Below are 20,433 nucleotides of genomic sequence, written 5' to 3' on the forward strand. Positions count from 1 at the left end.
GTATAATCCAGACAGATGAAGAACAGTTGTTACTGACCGTGATCTAAAGATGACAGCATTTGTCCTAAAACAAAAAAAATGTAAATGACTATACAACGAGTTTCATTGTCCTGCCCTTTTTTCCTGAGTTGCTATTCTTAGGAGACTAGCCCATAATTAAAAGGGAATCTGACAGTAGGATAGTCCCTCCTAAGCTGAATAAAATGATACCATGATATCCGTGATCCTTTGTCTTATTCAAGAGAAATCCATGTTTTTCTTATATGTAAATGAGCTGTTGATATCTATGGGCCGGTTACTGATCTGTATGAGAATCTGCCTCCAGAGATTATTTTACATAAAGGGGGAGATACCAGTGTGATGTGTAATGGCCGCTCTCTGCTCTCCCGATATCACTGCAGAGCTGTGTGTGATTATATCGGACACTTCTGCAGGCTCCTCTCAGCTTCAGCTTCCATCTCACAGGCAGACAGGGCTGCAATACAGCAGAGCTGTGAGAGCTGCAAAAATTGTGTTTGCAACTGCAAAATTCAGTTTTATTTTTCTGTGTTAGTTACATGTCTCACACTGGTAATGACCCCTTTTATTTAAAATAATTTCTGGAGGCAGATACTCATGCAGATCAGTGTCCGGCCCAGAGCCTGGAGCAGCTCATTTACATATAAGACAATCAGGGATATCTCTGTAATAAAAAATCAGATCACACATCTCAAGGTATCCTTTTAGCTTCCCATGACCTGCATGCCCATATAGACGGCTTAGGAAGGACTATCCTACTGACAGATTCCCTTTAAAAGGAACCTGACAGTAGCTCCATGCTGCCCGAAGGATGGCCGACTTGATTCATACAATGGCTGAGTTATTGCAGCTGTGAATGTTTTACTCTGAAACACTACAGCATATCAGCGAAAACCATAATTGACTAACAGGTTTCTCCAATGTGAATATATAGGGAGAGACCTGATAGTATAGAAAGGAAAAATATCTCTTCATCTTGCCCTAGGCTGCTAATCCAGAACGGTGAAGTTCCAATTATGGACATTGCACAGACAAAGTTTTTGTGTTGCTTACAAGCAAAGGATCCAAGTAAAGTGCCGACATCCTATTCAAAATGTATTAGTAGAAAGTTAAAAAAGGAACATAGCAGAAAAATACCCGGGAACTGGCCTACACTAATGGCAGATAGAATCTATAGAATCTACTGTTAGGTTCCCTTTGAATCCATTTAACAGCCGCCTCATGCAAGATGGTTGTCTCCATAATCATGTACAGAAAATGCAATAACCTCTACAATCAGAAAATAAAAAAGTCAGATCAAGCCTACCTTTGATATTCTTTTATAGAGGTGTAAAGATGGCTGTACATAGACACAAAGTTAAGGTTAAACATGTGGGCTGAATTACTCTAACAGTAGTGATTTTATAACTAGAATACTTTTTTTCTATGAAATGAAATCCGTTACCAAGACAAGTAAAACTAACCAGACTGCTTGTAATGCTGAATTTGCTTATATAATTTATTTTATGAATCACAGAATGGCTTGCTTTTACTATATGAAACCTAGAGTTTGTGAATTGTTACTGCTTTTGATCTTAATTTTATAACCCACATCATTTGTATCTTTAGTGAGAAGCAATGACAGTGGAATACAGTTTAGTGCAGATGGCAGCCGGGAGCTCCTATCATCTGTAGGGTCTTCCAACAGCTTGTACGATGCAGGTCAGTGTCACCCTGTTAGTGCTTTATACATGCATACATACAATGTATGTATGTGTGTGTGTATATATTTTTATATATAGTATATATAAAAAAATCTATCACTGTTAGTGAACCTCATGTGATTGGGGGCTTAGTTTGTCTTTTAGACAATAAAGCACATTCAATTATAGACTAGACTGTATTTTTTTGTAACGACAGTTCTTCCTCTTCTCATTTTCCAGAGATGGAAAAGAAACATGAAAAGAGGGATTCTGCCGTATTTCCAGATACTCCAAGCACTAAAAAAGAAATCCCAGGGCTGCAGCTGTATCAAGCAGCTTTTCAGCAACACCTTCCTGCAATGTCTGAGGCTTTGGCTCATGGAGCAGAAGTGAACTGGGTTAACAAAAAAGAAAACAATGCTACACCTTTAATAAAGGCCGTACATGGGGTAAATATATGTATATATAGATTATAGTTTGCATTCTAGGCTCTGCTTAAACTGGAATGAAATTACAATGCTTTTTATTTTTTAACCTCTACATGGTACTAATACTGCTTTCCCTTTTCGTTCATTTTTAGTTTCTATTACTTAAGTATTTTATTATTTTCATCTCAATCTCCGCAGCATTTCAGCCTCCTCCCCCAAACTATTTAGCTCTTTCAAAGGTACAAGTGCATAGAAAGATCAGTAATATCTTTTATATGGCCTGCCTGTTCCTTGTTACTGATTGATATGCAAAAGAAAAGCTGTTGTATATCTGAAGCCTCAGTCACTCCGGCTCTATTTCTTGCCCAGCGCCACCTTCTGCTTGACTGACTGCCTCTATGCTGTGTGACTTCAGGCAATCGAGCCTTTTAGTCAAGCAGGAGGAGGCAGTGTTGGGCAAGAAATAAAGCTGGAGTGACCGAAGCTTCAGATTTTACTATAGTCCTTCAGGCTCGTTTGCATATCATTTCAAACAGTGATTTCTCAATAATTGAGGAATGCACAGGCCATGTAAAGGTGTTGCTCGACTTGTAATTGGAACTGCTACATGCCCATATAAATAGTTTGGGGGGTAAAATCTTCCTGACAGATTCCCTTTAATATTGTTACATTTTTCTTTTCTCCTTCCTCATAAATGTCTTCATCTTAGGGATCTCTAGTGACCTGTGAGTTTCTTCTCCAAAATGGGGCCAATGTTAACCATCGTGATGTCAAAGGAAGGGGACCATTACATCATGCAACTGTGCTTGGTCACACAGGGTAAGGAGCAGAGCTGTATCTTTGGGATCTGCTGTGTGGAATGTTTTCATGCTTTTAATTGAAATTACCCAATATTGTAACCTAGTAAGAAATCAACCCTTTTTAAATGGGACTTTCTGATAGCCTTCATGTCCACAAAAAAATGTCACACTTCCCATTCTTACTCACCAGACCAGTTAATTAAATATTATCTCCCGTCTATCAGAACTTCACTGTAAATTCTGAATTTAGTTACTGTAGAATTTTAGATGTGTGAATGTCCACGGCAAAAGTTAGGGCAAAATATCTCCGTAAATGTACTACAGTCCCCCTCGGAGTGACTTTATATACGCTTGTAATTTTTGCACAAAGTATGTGACACTCAGAAAAAAAAAAAGATTGGCCACAAACACTTTGTACACACTTTTCAGTCACATAGAGGGAGAATTAAAGGAGTTGTCCACTAATTTCATATGGTGACCTATCCAATAGATGGGTCATAAATTCAATATTGGAGGGGGCTATCGTATTGTGGCAAGCAGATGTAAACCGTGTACAGAGTGGAACACTGTGTTTGTGGCTGTTCTCAGGTCTCACAGCTCATCTTCTGTTGAACAGAGCTGATGAGTGTGGGGGCTGTGTGTAAGCCCCTCAGTGATCTTATATTTATGACCTATACTGAGAATAGTTCCTCAATATAAATTTAGTGGAAAACCCCTTTAATTTCAAAACCAAAACTGTGAAAAATAGAGGTACTTGCAAATTTCTATTTTTTTTGGTGATTTTAGTGAACTTCACCAGGTTAAAAGTGGCCATTTTTGTTCTTTTCTTTTTTTTTTCTCCAGCTTATTCAGTTTTTTCTTTTTTTTTTTTATAGTGCGCCATACGGTTTCAGAAAATAGGACTTTTTACGTGGTGCAAATATTTTATAGTTTTTATCAAAAAACTACACTTCTAGGAGGATATGTCTTTAGACTGCTCTGAATTATTATTGTCATGGGTTTACCGCGACAGAGGGACCAGAAGACCATTGTGTCTGATTTCACATACTCCTGCACTGATCAGAAGCACTTCTCCTTCATATTAAACGGTGCAGGTTTCTGTTAGCAGTGCAGGGGTTAATCGGTTCAGCTTGGAGTCTCTAAAGCTTCCCAAATTGGATGATCTCAGCTGTTCAGTATTGTCCACTCTCCTCTTGCAATTTGGATTGCCAGTGTTAGTCGTGTACTGCCCGGTGAAGGGTCGGTTATTGGTAGAGGCCTTTGGAGTGTTTATTTTTGATAGGTGTTTCGGCTGTGTGCAAATCCTCAACCTCTACTATTTTACAGTAAAGGAAATAATTATTTGATCCCTTGCTGTTTTTGTAAGTTTGCCCACTGACAAAGAAATGAACAGCCTATAATTTTAAGGGTAGGTTAATTTTAACATTGGGAGACAGAATATCCAAAAAAAATCAAGAAAATCACATTGTATAAATTAGATAAATTTATTTGCGTTATGCTGTGAGAAATAAGTATTTGATTCCTCTGGCAAACAATACTTGGTGGCAAAACCCTAGCAGTCAGACTTTTTTTTGTAGTAGATGATGAGGGTTGCGCACATGTCAGGAGGAATTCTGGTCCACTCCTCTTTGCAGATCATCTCTAAATCATTCAGATTTTGAGGCTGTCGCTTGGCAACTCGTAGCTTCAACTCCCTCCATAAGTTTTCTATGGGATTAAGGTCTGTAGACTGGCTAGGCCACTCCATGACCTTAATTTGCTTCTTTTTTAGCCACTCCTTTGTTGCCTTGGCTGTCTGTCTTGGGTCATTGTCTTGCTGGAAGACCCAGCCACGACCCATTTTTAATGTCCTGGGTTGTCACTCAGGATTTTATGGTACATGGCTTCATCCATTCTCCCATTGATGCGGTGAAGTAGTCCTGTGCCCTTAGCAGAGAAACACCTGCAAAACATAATGTTTCCACCTCCATGCTTGACAGTGGGGACGGTTTTCCTTGGGTCATAGGTAGCATTTCTCTTCCTCGAAACACGGCAAGTTGAGTTAATGCCAAAGAGCTAAATTTTTGTCTCATCTGACCACAGCACCTTCTCCCAATAACTCACAGAATCATCCAGGTGTTCATTGGCAATCTGCAGACGGGCTTTCACATGTGCCTTCTTGAGCATGGGGATCTTGCAGGCACTGCAGGATTTTAAACCTTTAAGGCGTAATGTGTTACCAATGATTTTCTTGGTGACTGTGGTCCCAGCTGCCTTGAGATCATGAACAAGTTCCCCCCATGTAGTATTAGGCTGATCTCTCCCCTTCCTCATGATCAAGGATACCCCACGAGGTGAGATTTTGCATGGTGCAACAGATCGATTTCAATTGACAGTCATTTTGTATTTCTTCCTTTTTCTTACTATTGCACCAACACTTGTCTCCTTCTCACCCAGCGTCTTACTTATGGTTTTGTAGCCCATTCCATCTTTGTGCAGGTCTATAATCTGGTCCCTGACATCTTTAGAAAGCTCGTTGGTCTTGCCCATGTTGTAGAGGTTAGAGTCTGACTGATTAATTGAGTCTGTGGAGGTGACTGTAAGTCAGCTGTCTTTAATACAGGTAACTAGTTGATTAGGAGCATCTAACTGGTCTGTAGGAGCCAGAACTCATAATGGTTTGTAAGGGATCAAATACTTATTTCTCACTTCAGAATGCAAATAAATATATCTAATTTATACAATGTGATTTTCTTGGTTTTTTTTTGGGGGGGGATATTCTATCTCTCAATGTAAAAATTAACCTACCCATAAAATTATAGACTGTTCATGTCTTTGTCAGTGGGCAAACTTACAAAAACAGCAAGGGATCAAATACTTATTTCCTTCACTGTATTTTCCCTTCCTTTTCTCCCCGGTGTTCCTCTCTGTTGTCTGAGAGTGCATATTTGTATGATTCGTATTTTCATTTATCCCTGTACGTCCTTTCTTGTTTGTCTGGTTTGTGTATATACAGTAGTGTTCAAAATAATAGCAGTGTGTTCAAAAACATGAGTTAAGGACACAATCTTTATGCTAGTTTTTATTTCCATGCATTGGTAACATCGCATACTGTTTTCTAATGTAAAACATGAAGCGAAATGTCTATAATTTTTAACTACTTTACAGAAAATAACGAAAAGTAAACATTGGGCTGTTCAAAAAAAGTAGCAGTGTCTGCATTTGTCTTTACAAACTCACAATATGTCTTTTTTTTTTTGAGGATTTAGCATTTCTGTGAATCGCTAACCTAATATTTAGTTGTATACCCACAGTTTTTTCGAACTGCTTCACATCTATGTTTTATAGAGTCAACTAACTTCTGGCACTTGTCAATTGTTATTCCAGCCCAGGATGCTTTGACTACATCCCACAATTTTTTGGCATTTGTTGGCTTTGCCCCAGAAACATCATTTTTGATGTCACCCCACAAGTGTTCTATCGGATTAAGGTTCGGGGGATTGGGCTGGCCATTCCATAATTACAATTTTGTTGGACTGGAACCAAGATTTTGCTTGTTTATTTGTGTGTTTAGGGTCATAGGCTTGTTGAAACACCCATTTCAAGGGTATGTTCTCTTCAGCGTAAGGCAACATGACATCTTCAAGTACTTTAATACATGCAAACTGGTCCATGATCCCTGGTATGCGGTAAATAGGTCCAGCACCATAGTAAGAGAAACATGCCCATATCATGATGCATGTACCACCATGCTTCACTGTCTTCAGAGTGTACTGTGGCTTGAATGCAGAGTTTGGGGGTTGTCTGACGAACTGTCTGCGGCGCTTGGACACAAAAAGAACAATTTTACTTTCATCAGTCCACAAAATGTTTCTCCATTTCTCTTTAGGCCAGTTGATGTGTTCTTTGGCAAATAGTATCCGCTTTAGTACATGTCTTTTTTTAACAGTGGGACTTTGTGGGGATTTGTTGCTAAGAGATTAGCTTCACACAGGCGTCTTCTGACTGTCACAGTACTCACAGGTAACTTGAAACTATCTTTGGTCATCCTAGAGCTGATCATTGGCTGAGCCTTTGCCATCTGGCTATTCCCCGATCCATTCGAATACTAGTTTTCTTCCATGTCTCTCCAGTTTTGCTTTCCATTTTAAAGCCTTGGAGATCATTTCAGGTGAACAGCCTATCATTGTCTGCACTTCTTTATATGTTTTACCCTCTCCAATCAACTTTTTAATCAAAATGCGCTGTTCTCCTGAACAGTATCTCGATTGACTCATATTTCTAAGGCTTACAAGGAGAAATGCATGTACAATATGTGCGGGCTTCACCCTTAACCCCTTAACAACATCTGACGTACTAATACGCGTCTGTGCCCTGGGACTTAAGAGCCAGACCCGTATTAGTACGTCATGGCGATCGCGCGCCTACACAGGCTGTGCGGGCGCGATCGCTGCCGGGTGTCAGCTGATTGTCACAGCTGACACCCGATACTATGTGCTGGGAGCGGTCCTGCACCGCTCCCAGCACATTAACCCCCGCGATGCTGCGATCAAAGTCGATCGAAGTCGATCGCAGCATTACGGGGGCAAGGGGAGGTGATCGCAGATACTCACCTCCTCTTTCGGCTTCCAGCGCTGTCTGCAAAGGCTTCCCGGGTGTTGCCATGACGACCCGATGTCGTCATGACAACATCCGGGTCACCAGACAGCAGGAAGATTGTTTGGACATGCGCAGTGCATCTCCAAACAATCTTCTCCCTGTCCAGCGCTGATAGCCTGCATGACACAGGGATGGTGCTGCATTCCTGTGCCATGCAGGCGATCAGAGAAAAAAAAGTGAAAGTCCCAGAGTGGGACAAAGTAATAAAGTATATAAACTTTCAGAAAGTGAAAAAAAAAAAAAAAAAAATATTGCAAAAATATAAAAAAATAAAAATAAAAAAAATAATCCACCAAAAATAAAAATATAATGTACCCATCAATAAATATTATTATAAAAAAAAAACAATAAAAGTACACATATTTGGTATCGCCACGTCCGGAACAACCTGACCTATAAAACTGTCCCACTAGTTAACCCCTTCAGTGAACACAGTAAAAAAAAAAAAAAAAAACGAAGCAAAAAACAATCCTTTATCACCATACCGCCAAACAAAAAATGGAATAACACGCGATCAAAAAGACAAATATAAATAAAAATGGTACCGCTGAAAACGTCATCTCGTCCCGCAAAAAACAAGCTGACCTACAGCTCCATCAGCCGAAAAATAAAAAAGTTATAGCTCTCAGAATAAAGCTATGCTAAAAAATATTTTTTTCTATAAAATTGCTTTTATTATGTAAAACTGCAAAACATAGAAAAACGATATCAATGTGGTACCGCTGTAAACGTACTGACCCGAAGAATAAAGCTGCCTTATCAATTTTACCACACGCGGAACAGAATAAAAAAAAACAAAAAAAACAATTCCTGAATTGTTGGTTTTTGTTTATTCTGCCTCCCAAAAATCGGAATAGAAAGCGATCAAAAAATGTCACGTGCCTGAAAATGGCACCAATAACAACGTCAACTCATCCCGCAAAAAACGAGCCGTCACATGACTATCTGCCAAAATCTGGAAAAATTATAGCTCTCAAAATATGGCGATGCAAAAACTAGATTTTGCAAAAAATGCGTCTTTTAGTGTGTGACAGCTGTCAGTCATAAAAACCCCATATGATTCTGGTATTGCTGTAATCACACCGACCCGAAGAATAAAGTCGTCTAATCACTTATACTGCACGAGGAACGGCGTCAAAAATAAACTCTTGGGTTAGGATTGGGCTAGGGTTAGGGTTGGGTTTGGGGTTAGGGTTGTGCTAGGATTAGGGTTGTGCTAGGGTTAGGGTTGTGCTAGGGTTAGGGTTGGGGTTAGGGTTGTGATGGGGTTGGGATTTTTTTCAAAAGTAAGAAAAAAAGATGATGATATGGCGACTAGTGTTGAGCGCAAGTGCTCGCTACTTGAGTTTGCATCTTGTGCTCTGGTATGCATTGAGTATCGTGGGTATTTGAGTGACATGCTCGAGTCTCTGCCCCATATGCTTCACGGCCAAAAAAACTTTACGGGGATTGCCTGGCATGCACGAGCGATCCTCGCATGTTTTTCTTTGGGTGTCTAATAACCGTGAAACATACGGAGCAGGGACTCGAGCATGTCACTCGAGCACACGCTGTACATGGTGCATACCTGAGTACCTGATGCAAACTCAAGTAGTGAGCACTTGCGCTCAAGACTAATGACAACTTATTCAATATGATGACCTAATGTAAACAAATTCTGTGTCGTACCTCTGGGTTCAAAATGTTCACTATACACCTTAATAAAATCCTTGAGGGGTATAGTTTCCAAAATGGGGTCACTTGTGGGGGAGCTCCACTGTTTATGCACATCACTGGCTCTCCAAACGCGACATGGTGTCCGCTAACAAATTGAATGGAAAATCGGCTCAAATTGTTAGCGGACGCCATGTTGCGTTTGGAGAGCTACTGCGTGCCCAAACATTGGAGCTCCCCCACAAGTGACCCCATTTTGGAAACTAGACCCCCCCAAGGCACCTATCTAGATGCATAGTGAGCACTTGGAACCCCCAGGTGCTTCACAAATTGATTCATAAAAATGAAAGTGTTTTTTTTTTTTTTTTTCACTTTTTCATTTTTACGAATCAATTTGTGAAGCACCTGGGGGTTCCAAGTGCTCACTATGCATCTAGAGAGGTGCCTTGGGGGGTCTAGTTTCCAAAATGGGGTCACTTGTGGGGGAGCTCCAATGTTTGGGCACACAGGGGCTCTCCAAACGCAACATGGTGTCCTCTAACACTTTGAGACGATTTTCCATTCAATTTGTTAGTGGATACCATGTTGCATTTGGAGAGTCCCTGTGTGCCCAAACATTGGAGCTCCCCCACAAGTGACCCCATTTTGGAAACTAGACCCCCAAGGCACCTATCTAGATGCATAGTGAGGACTTGGAACCCCCAGGTGCTTCACAAATTGATTCGTAAAAATGAAAGTGAAAAAAAAAAAACACTTTTTCATTTTTACGAATCAATTTGTGAAGCACCTGGGGGTTCCTATTGCTCACTATGCATCTAGATAGGTGCCTTGGGGGGTCTAGTTTCCAAAATGGGGTCACTTGTGGGGGAGCTCCAATGTTTGGGCACACAGGGGCTCTCCAAACACAACATGGTGTCCGCTAATTATTCAAGCAAATTTTACAATCAAAAAGTCAAATGGCGCTCCTTCCCTTCCGAGCCCTGCCGTGCGCCCAAACAGTGTTTTTTCCCCACATATTGGGTATCTGCGTGCCCAGGGGAAATTGCACAACAAATTTTGGGGTCTATTTTTTTTTTTGTTACCCCTGTGAAAATAAAAAAAATTGGGTCTAAAGTAACATTTTTGTGAAAAAAGTTAAATGTTTATTTTTTTCTTCCACATTCAAAAAATTCCTGTGAAGCACCTGAAGGGTTAATAAAGTTCTTGAATGTGGTTTTGAGCACCTTGAGGGGTGCAGTTTTTAGAATGGTGTCACTTTTGGGTATTTTCTGTCATAAAGACCTCTCAAAGTGACTTCAAATGTGATGTGGTCCCTAAAAAAATGGTTTTGTAAATTTTGTTGGAAAAATGAGAAATCGCTGGTCAACTTTTAACCCTTATAGCTCCCTAACAAAAAAAAATTTTGGTTCCAAAATTGTGCTGATGTAAAGTAGACATGTGGGAAATGTTATTTATTAACTCTTTTGTGTGACATATCTCTCTGATTTAAGGGCATAAAAATTCAAATTTTGAAAATTGCAAAATTTTTGCCAAATTTCCGTTTTTTTCACAAATAAACGCAAGTGATATCGAAGAAATTTTACCACAATCATGAAGTACAATATGTCACGAAAAAACAATCTCAGAATCAGGGGGATCCGTTGAAGTGTTCCAGAGTAATTACCTCATAAAGTGACAATGGTCAGAATTGTAAAAATTGGCCTGGTCATTAACGTGCAAACCACCCTCGGGGCTTAAGGGGTTAAATAAGGGCCACCTGATTCACACATGTTTCTTCACAGAATGATTGATCTCACTAATTGAACTCCACACTGCTATTATTTTGAACACCTCTCCTTTCAATTAATTATTCAAATGCACAAACTCAAAAACATGCAGATCACGAATGCTGAGTCTGTTGGTTTTCTCAAAATCTACTGCACCAACTGGTAAATTGTTTGACATGTGGTAATATAATCTATACCAAAACCAGTGATTAATCTGGTTAGTCATATTGGACTGCTATTATTTTGAACACTACTGTATATACACTGTTCCTCCTCACTTCCCTGGGTGAGGGGGGGGGGGGGCACAGATATAGGACTGATTCAGGAGTTCAGCAAGGTATGTGGCCCCAGCATCTTATCCATCAGAAGTAATCTAGGGAGCAGGGATAACTAGGGCGCCCGTAGCATTAGGGACAGGGAAGAAGCCACTGGCTCCTGGTAATCTGACAACAGAATTGTGACAGTTGTGCTGGGAGCTACACCCTCTTGGTAAAGACCATAAAAATTAGCACTAAATAAAAAGGGCTATATATCTTGAACTGTATGATGGATATAAAAAAGGAATGCCCAGGGGAACAGCTGGAATTAAATAAGAACAAAAACTGGTTGTTTTTAAAATGTAAGCCTCATTCTGACGCTCCATAGGCTTGCATTGTTAAAGTGACTTCCGGCTCGCACATAAATCCCAGAGTGAGCCGAAATAGATGTTATGTGACCCAGAAGAGGACTGGAGCGGTGCTGGAAACTGAGGAAGACAGCAATCGCTGAGTATGCTTACACTACATACACATTTACACAGATTTATTCAATAAAAAGTTTTGTGGGAGTGCTTCTTCAAGGTCCTTAGTTAAGCCTTAAAAATGTATGCCACAAATAATTCCTGCACTCTCGTTTGTATAATGAAAATGTGTTTCTACACAAGAATATACTAGGTGTTAAAGTTAAAAACATGTGGGCTGATAATGGAATATAGTGATTAGGACTATATTCAGACTGGAATAGTTCTGTTTTTGTTTATACCTTTTTCATTTTTATTTTCTACCAGACAAGTCTGCTTATTTTTGAAGCGTGGGGCCAATCAACATGCCACCGATGAGGATGGAAAAGATCCTTTAAGCATTGCTGTGGAAGCTGCTAATGCTGATATAGTAACACTGTACGTAGGTTCTAGTATTAAATAGTTATTTTCAAGGCTTTACACTTATAAGCTTGTCTGTCACCATACTATACAGTCTTATTTAGGTACAGCATATTATGGTGAAAGATCTGAAGGACTATTAGCCCAAAGGGCACAAACAATATGCACCATTTTGTTAATATGTAATAAATATGATGATTTTCCAGCTTCTACATTTCTGGCATATCCACACCACTGGGACTCGCATCAGTCTTGGAAATGGGTCCTTGTTGCACACTTCTGCCTGAAGATTCTCAGCTATTTTGGGAATTCCCATAGACAGCGGCATTTGACAGGGTCCAATTCTCAAGATAGATGCAGGTTCCAGAGGTGGGACTTGTAACTATTATACATTGAAGACATTTACTGCCATAAGGATGGGAACGTACAGACAACCCTTTAAGGAGACTTCCTCACCATTTGCTGTTGGCTACTGTGTTTACTGGCAGACACATGGTTGCGGTGAGTTACCTGAGGGGCACCTACACTGCTCAATAATCTGCCAGACACAACCGCTCCCATCTGTATAACTGCTGCTGTTCTGTGAAGGCCTCAGAAGTTTGTTTGAAAACATTGGGGACCAAACAGCACACTAGACCGGAATACACGAGACAGGTCAGGGATAAACTATGATAAACTATTTGTATGATTGGTATTTTCAATTATCCCTGTACGTCCTTTCTTGTTTGACTGGTGTGTGTATATACATACACTATTCCACCCCATTTCCCTGGGTGGGGCAGTGGGACAGGTATTGGGCTGATTCAGGAGTTCAGCAAGGTACGTGGCCCCAGCATCTTCACCATCAGAAGTAATCTAGGGAGCGGGGATAGCTAGGGCGCCCCTAGCATTAGGGACAGGGAAGGAGCTCCACGCTCTATCCAATCTCACTGAGCTAGAGCTAGTTTGCAAAGAAGAATTGGCATAGATGTGCAAAGCTGGTAGAGACATTCCCCAAAAGGCTTGCAGCAGTAAGTGCATTGAAAAGTGGTCCTACAAAGTATTGACTCACAATGGCTGAATACAAATGCACTTCACAATTTTCAGATTTATATTTTTAAAATAATTATAAAATCATGTATCATTTCACTTCACAAATACTTGCTACTTATTGTTGGCATATCCCAATAAAATACATTTAATTTGTGGGTGTAATGTGGAAAAAATGTGGAAAAGTTCACGGGGTATGAATACTTTTTCAAAGCACTGTTTAGTGGACTGATCATTAGGAGTCCTCTGTATCTGTGTGTACCTTTGTGTTGTTTAGTCTAATAGTACAGCGCACCCATCACAATAAAATTATGCCCTTAAATGGCCAACTAATTGTGTTGACCAATCTACTTTAACTAGTGTTTACTTGAAAGGCCATTTAAAGGGAGGCTATAACAAATGCTTTTTACTTGTAGATAGTGGTAATCTGCAGGTAAATAGCGTTTTAATCATGTTATGTTGGTTTACTGGAAGAGCGGCTACAGGAAGAACCTTAAGTTACATTCTCCCTACAGCAGCTCGCTTCCAGTCATTGTGGCGGTGCAAAGGGCTGTTAGTCACCACTCGCTATACAATGAGTGTGCAGTTATCACTCCCAATCACATTGATTGACAGCCTGTTCTGCTGCATATTTATGCAAATCAGGCTGTTTGTCAACGTCTGGAAGCAAGCCGCTGCAGGGAGACTATAATTTCATTTTCTCCCTGTAGCCTCCCTTCCAGTAAACCAGCCTAACATGACTGCTGTTTACTGGCAGATTACCACTATATCTGCAGGTAAATAGTGCTTTTGTAGCTGACAGGTTCTCATTAAAGTAATGAGTTGATATGTTACTTTGTTGTTGTGGTAGAGGAAGATGAAATATAGCCATGTCTGTTTAAGGAAATTTTCCCAAATTAATTATTGATTTTTATGTAATAGTTATCTACTTTTGAAAGAATTATTACTCCGAATATTAGACTAAAAATCCTGCACATACAGGGCCAAGCAAAATATATATCCTCAGTAAATCATGCTGACAGCGTGTAGCTTCCTTTTAAGTATTTAATTGGCTTTTTCACCTCTTCTCTCTAGATTGCGCTTGGCACGTATGAATGAAGAGATGCGGGAATCAGAAGGTCTTTACGGACAACCAGGTCAATATTCCACCAACAGCCACACAGAAATGCAATATAGAAAGTGCATGCAAGAGTTTATTAGCCTGCAGCTTGGTCATTCTGAGTCTTTAGGGAGGAAGATGAACAGCAACTCGTCTAATTAATATGTCACACTTAATTTATATGCACATAATATGCCGCCTGCTTTTAGGATGAGATGATGTTTTCATACTGCACTGAATTAGTCGCCTTATTTTCTTAGATGGTATAAAAATTGTTCTCTGTAAAGTGCACATCATATCCACATAACCTTAAATGCTGCAATATTTTTGCTTACCCGTCTTCTCTTAATAATTTTTATGTAAATGTAATAGCGACCATAGAGATTTTATATTGGTAGATCAACAAAGAGAATAGGCAATATGGACTGAAAGTATCTCATATAGATGGATAGATAGATGGATAATGTGTATGTATGTCCCAATTAGGTTCTTGAAATGTACGTTCACATTTTTACAAATATTACATTGGTTCCCTTCAGAAAGGGAGAGTGAGCTATAGGAACCATTATAGCCACCTGCACGTACCATTCTCTTTAATGGTAATCTCACATCTCTGTTCTCCATGGTTCAGTGCCCGTTTAGAGCTCGCCTTGGTGATTCACAGTGTCTGAAGTGTAGACCTTATACCAGATATCTTGTATTCCTTCCTATGAAAAGAAATGACAATTGGGTGTTACCATTCCGATTTGTCAGTGATGTGTGTTACTAGAGGCAGTACCCTGAATTGTGAATTAGGGTCAGCTAAAAAACAACAAAAAACGAATACTCACCTTTGTGGCCGCCCTTCTGATACCTATAGTAAAAAAAGCCAGAGATGCGGTGCTTGATGGCGGAAAGAGGAGAACCAGACAGCGAGCAGTGGGGCAGCTGGAGAGGTGAACATTTTATATATTTTTTTTAAGCAACACTCACCTCCTTCCTCACCTTTTCAGCTTCCTTACTGCTCGCCATCCCCTCCTTTTATTTTGACTGTCTGTCACGCACCGCATCTCCAGCCTCTTCACTTTAGGGCCGGACTTCTGGCCATGTTGTAACCCTATTCCATCATCTTGTTTAGTTTGCTTGCATTCATTAATATAGGTTGTGATCCCATAAGATGAGAATTAAAGGGAACCTGTCAGTCGACTCATTCTGCCCAAACCACGGGCAGTATGAACCAGAGCCTGGCTCCACGATTGCAGCCAGGTCTATTTTTTTCTGAAACACTCCAGTGTTTCAGAGAAATTATAGTTTGAAGATCCTGCCAGGGACTGTAGGGAGAGAAGATATAGTCTGGTCCTACACCCAGACAGCTTTTCACAGCGCTACTCCAGATGATTCGTTCAACTGCAGCAGTGCTGGGAAACGCCGAAGCATTTTAGAGAAGAACATACCTGGCTACAATCATGCAGCCAGGCTCGGATTCTTGTTGCCTGTGGTTTTGTTTTCGTTTTGAGTGAGAAGTTCCTTTTAATGTGGCTTTGATAAAGGCTAGGATAACATCATTGTGTTTTTCTGTGGTTCCTCTGGTGTAACCATGTAAAGCTTTGGAGAATTATTAATTTCCTTTTACCCAGTTGAGTAGTACAATAATTGGTGCATTTCACACACTTTTAAAGGGAACCTGTCATGTAATACAATACTGTTAACCTGCAGATATGGGGTTAATCTACAGCTTAATAGCACTATGACAAGGAGAGCCCCACTGACAGGAGGATATGAACTTTATTCCTCTTGGCAGCGTTCAAAGTGCAGTCATAGGGGTGTTGCTGTCATGGTTTCAGTCACTGCTCTGTTCATAGAGATTGGCGGCTGTAACCACGTCTCCGGCACTGACTGACTGTTGACCCTAACAATGAGCTTTCTATCAGTCAATGTCGGGGGCACAGTTACAGTCGCCGCTCTCTGTTCACTGATTGGTGACTGAAAACGTGATGGACTGAGCCTGCCGGGAGGAATAAAATTGTTTCCTCCTATTAGGTTCCTTTTAAAGATGTATTCCAGTATTTATGTTCTGGCTTATTTTTAGGTTGTGCCATAACATGATATTTGGGGGACGTACACCAACCTGCTGGACAGGAAATTGCAACACAGATCCATTCAAGTGAATAGAGTCATTCTCCAGTTTCCTGTAAAGTCAGTGGCCAGTGTTATTGATGTGTAAGGAAGACCTCTGACAGAGGTGCAGCAGCAGTGTGAGCTATAGTAATCAGTGTGATGGTATATATTCCCAGCGAATTTGCCATCTTTTACTGTAGTTGTAGAATATAGGCAAGTACAGCAGTCGTCTACTTCTGTCAGGCCCATAGACTTTAAATGGAGCGGCAGTATGGATGCTCGACCACTGCTCCATTCAAATTGGATACTGGAGACCCTTATGCTCATGACAGGTGGGCGTACCAGCAATTAGTGCTGTAACAGGTTATGTCATCATCTAATGGCCCTGTGTGAACCCATCCTTGCACATTTAGATAGCTTTTCTGTATCAATACTGTTTTTTTCTTTTTGCTTTTTTTTGTTTGTTTTTTTTACTTTTCCTGTTCAGCAAGTAGTTGATTTTTTATATGCTTAAATATGGGATACTTTGCTTTTTCTCCTTCTTGTCATCTGTCTGGATTCTTGGAGTCTTCCTGCAGGTATAAATCTTTGTAAGTCACATTTTTAGCCCATGCATGCCAAAGGTCTCTATGGTTAAGACGGTCATCTCGTCATAAAAAAAAACAAGTTACATTGTAACATTGTAATGTTGGCATTTATATTTTGTCATAAGGCATATGCAGTGATCCCTCATACTAAAGGGAACCCGTCGCCATGAAAATGAGGTCCAATCTTCAGGCACCATATTATCGAGCTGGGGAGCTGAGCAGATTGAAATTGAACTTTGTCAGAAAAGATTCAGTATAACTCGTGTTGGAATGATTTAAAGCTCTGCTCTATCTGGGCTTTTTGGTCCTATAAGTGACAGATAATTTTCTTTTGTATAAGTATGAGTAGAGAGACCACTGTCAGTCAATGATAGGACCACCCGGTGAAGCACGGTAAGTAACTAGGAAAGCTAAGGCAAAAATACCGGCACGTCTGTCCAAAAAAATCATAAACCTTCATCCTATGATTAAGGGCATTTGCCCCACCAGAAGCCAGAAACGCATCAGGTTTTTACGCTGGTTCCACATGTTTTTACGGATATCTAAATTAAAGGTTTTTGATTTTATTGGACGGCCATGCCAGTATTTTTCCCTTGGCTCTCCTTGTTTCTTACTGTGCTTCAACAGTTGGATTCAGCACCCTTCCTTCAAGATTTCAGTGAATCTAATTTTGCAACAAGCTTGGTGAGCTTGAAACCCTCCCTTTTTCTCCAATAGGACCGCCCACTGGACTGAAATTCCCAGAAAGAGCACAGGTATAAATAAATAAAGCACAGATTACCCGGAATCTTTTCTTACAAAATTATACTGTATATCAGTGTGCTCCGCTCCTCCTGCTCTATAACATGATGCCTGCAGATGGGACTGCAATTTTGTGGTGACAGGTTCCCTTTTAAGGGTTTTCCCAGTACTATGATATTGATGACCCATCTTTATGATAGGTCATCAGTACCAGATCAGTGGGGGTCCAACACCTGGCACCCCCCATGGATAAACTGTTCCATTATTTGAATAGGAGCTAATTTGCGAAACCCAGGAGTGATGGTGCTGTGATGTTCATCTTCATACACTGTTAACATGTGGCCGGTGCTAGATGTTGGACCCCTACTGATCTGATACTGGATAGGTCATCAATAACCTAGTACTGGGAAACCCCCTTCAGTCTATGTATTATTTTATCAGTAATGACCATCATTGTTTTCATTATTAACAATTTTTTCATGTATTGTATATAATTCAAATTTGGTCTTTTTTGTATCGTTTTACAGGTGATGAAACTTACCAAGATATTTTCCGAGATTTTTCCCATATGGCATCTAACAATCCTGAAAAACTGAATCGTTTTCAGCAGCCAGATTCTCAGAAGTCTTGAATTCTATACATTTTGAGCTTTACCTTTTTAAATGAGTATTTAATCACAATAGAAAAACTATTTATTAGCCATAGTTTATTTTGCAGGCCAGTGCTTGGCTGCTCTTGGTGGAAGGGTTTAGCATTCCATGTGACCACCCAACACAGGATTACTGCTTTGCGCTTTGGATAAATCACTGTTAAGTGGAATGGTGACTGATGGCTGTCTTGAAATATCGTGACTGTTTTCTTTTGTGACGAGTATATGAATAAATATGCTTTCAGTCTTGTTTAGAGTGAATACTATATAGGGTCCACCATAGGGTCCATAAGTATTCTTGTTTCTACGTAAAAAGGACCAACCCGACTGCTTTAACTGTTATACCCTGCGTGAAGTTCTACAGAATTCTGCACCCTCTTTGACAGCATTGCACTAATTTGTTAGAACAGTCTGACATGTTGAAGGAAGGTTTCCAAATATAATGATACACACGATGTCTGAAAAGACAAAAAACATTACCTGCTTGCCACAGAGATGCATCCTTTTCTAACATCCATTTCTAATGTAGATACCCAGCTTATTTAATGGGTAGTTTAAAATCTATGACTGGCACTCTGAGGTCTGTTCTCTTAATGTTCCAACCATTACAGTTTATTTAGTGTGAAATGGAAAATGAAAGCCATTGTGCAATACTCCAAATTACCTATTGCCAGTATATTACTGATTTTATTACATTGACACATTCACTGTTTACTACCTGTTAAATTGTGCCCTGCTTATGAAATGGTTCATCAAATTTACTTTCATTTTCTTAAAGGGATTCACTCTGTGACTGCGGACAATGTTCACACTGTCACAATTCCCCTGTATGTCACGAGCAAGTGGGCATTGATCTGACGGCATGTAGGCAATTTGCATCTTTGTGGTCATGTGCCGACTAGTCTTACCCATCTTTTGAGAGAAGCTGGATGATACTAGTAGTAAAAGCAAATATGGAAATCACATATGTGCATTCATGTGACCGCCCACTCACTTGGGGCATACAGGGGGAATAATGACCATGTCCACGTCATCACATCACATTGACTGACCACATACTTTTCATTTCAGACCTGGAAATCCCTTTAAGTACTGTTCAGCTATATGCAGAGTGAACAGGATACAATATGCTGCTCTGACCCCTCCATCCTTTCATCTTGCACACATAGTATCCTATCAATAAGACTGTATATGAATGAAGTGTAAAGTTGCCTCCACTAGCTGGATTTCCTCCTGCCTGTAGATACCTATAAATTGTGATCCATTTCTACAGCATTATTGCTCTAATGTGGGGTAGTCCGTTTTCAAGCGTACGGTATATCTTAATATATATAGATATTTTTGTCAGTTAATGTTGTACATAAACTGTAGTTATATTAGATTTATTTTAAATGTATCGATTATAGATCAGTTCACAAATGGTTAAACTGTTAGCATTGAGCAAGTATTCAAATGTGGCAAGGAAACATGGAATGCAGAAGACAGTACATATTCTTCTACAGGAAAGCACGTGTTATATACAGCACCTTTTAAGTCTTAGTTTGGAAGTACCAATGTTGAAATCGATAGCAGGCAGCTTAAAGAGCTTTTCTCACCAAATACACTTTTACTGGTTTTGGACCCATCATTTTAGACTGCTATTATGTGCTTTAGGAGGGTTAATTTTTGCTGAATTTCATCTGTGTAACTTCAGAATAATCTTTGATCATGAATATTGATTAGAGGATCTGTTCTATCAGATAACTTCACATGCACTCCTGATTGATGGTGAAAACATTGGTCAAAACCCTTAAAGGGAATCTGCCAGTAGGATCAACCCTACTAAACCATCTATATGGGCATACAGATTATAGGAAGCTGAATACAATGATACCTTGATATCTGTGATCTGATGTCTTATTGCAGAGAAATCCATTTTTTTCTTTTATGTAAATGAGCTGTTCCAAACTATGGGCCCGACAATGATCTGCAGGAGAATCTGCCTCCAGAGATTATGTTCGATGAAGGGGACATTACCAGTGTGAGACAAGTAACTAACACAGACGAGGAGAACTGAACCTTGTCTTCTCACAAACACATTTTATGCATCTCTCTGAGCTCAGCTCTAT

General features: G+C 40.0%; 1 protein-coding gene across 2 annotated transcripts in view; it reads left to right on the plus strand.

Annotated features, from left to right (window-relative positions):
• ACAP2 (ArfGAP with coiled-coil, ankyrin repeat and PH domains 2) overlaps positions 1-20,195 on the plus strand; it is a 123,545-nt gene extending 103,350 nt beyond the window's left edge. For both annotated transcript variants that reach the window (XM_073675042.1, XM_073675043.1), the window contains 6 exons: positions 1,627-1,719; positions 1,941-2,149; positions 2,838-2,947; positions 12,031-12,141; positions 14,227-14,288; positions 18,204-20,195. In XM_073675042.1, coding sequence (XP_073531143.1) covers positions 1,627-1,719; positions 1,941-2,149; positions 2,838-2,947; positions 12,031-12,141; positions 14,227-14,288; positions 18,204-18,307 — 689 coding nt within the window. In that variant the 3' untranslated portion in view covers positions 18,308-20,195. The remainder of the gene's footprint in view (positions 1-1,626; positions 1,720-1,940; positions 2,150-2,837; positions 2,948-12,030; positions 12,142-14,226; positions 14,289-18,203) is intronic.
• The last annotated feature ends 238 nt before the right edge of the window (positions 20,196-20,433 follow it).

The sequence above is a fragment of the Phyllobates terribilis genome, unplaced genomic scaffold, assembly GCF_046119375.1.
Source record: "Phyllobates terribilis strain yellow unplaced genomic scaffold, ASM4611937v1 Scaffold_3__8_contigs__length_932513732, whole genome shotgun sequence".
NCBI lineage: Eukaryota > Metazoa > Chordata > Amphibia > Anura > Dendrobatidae > Phyllobates > Phyllobates terribilis.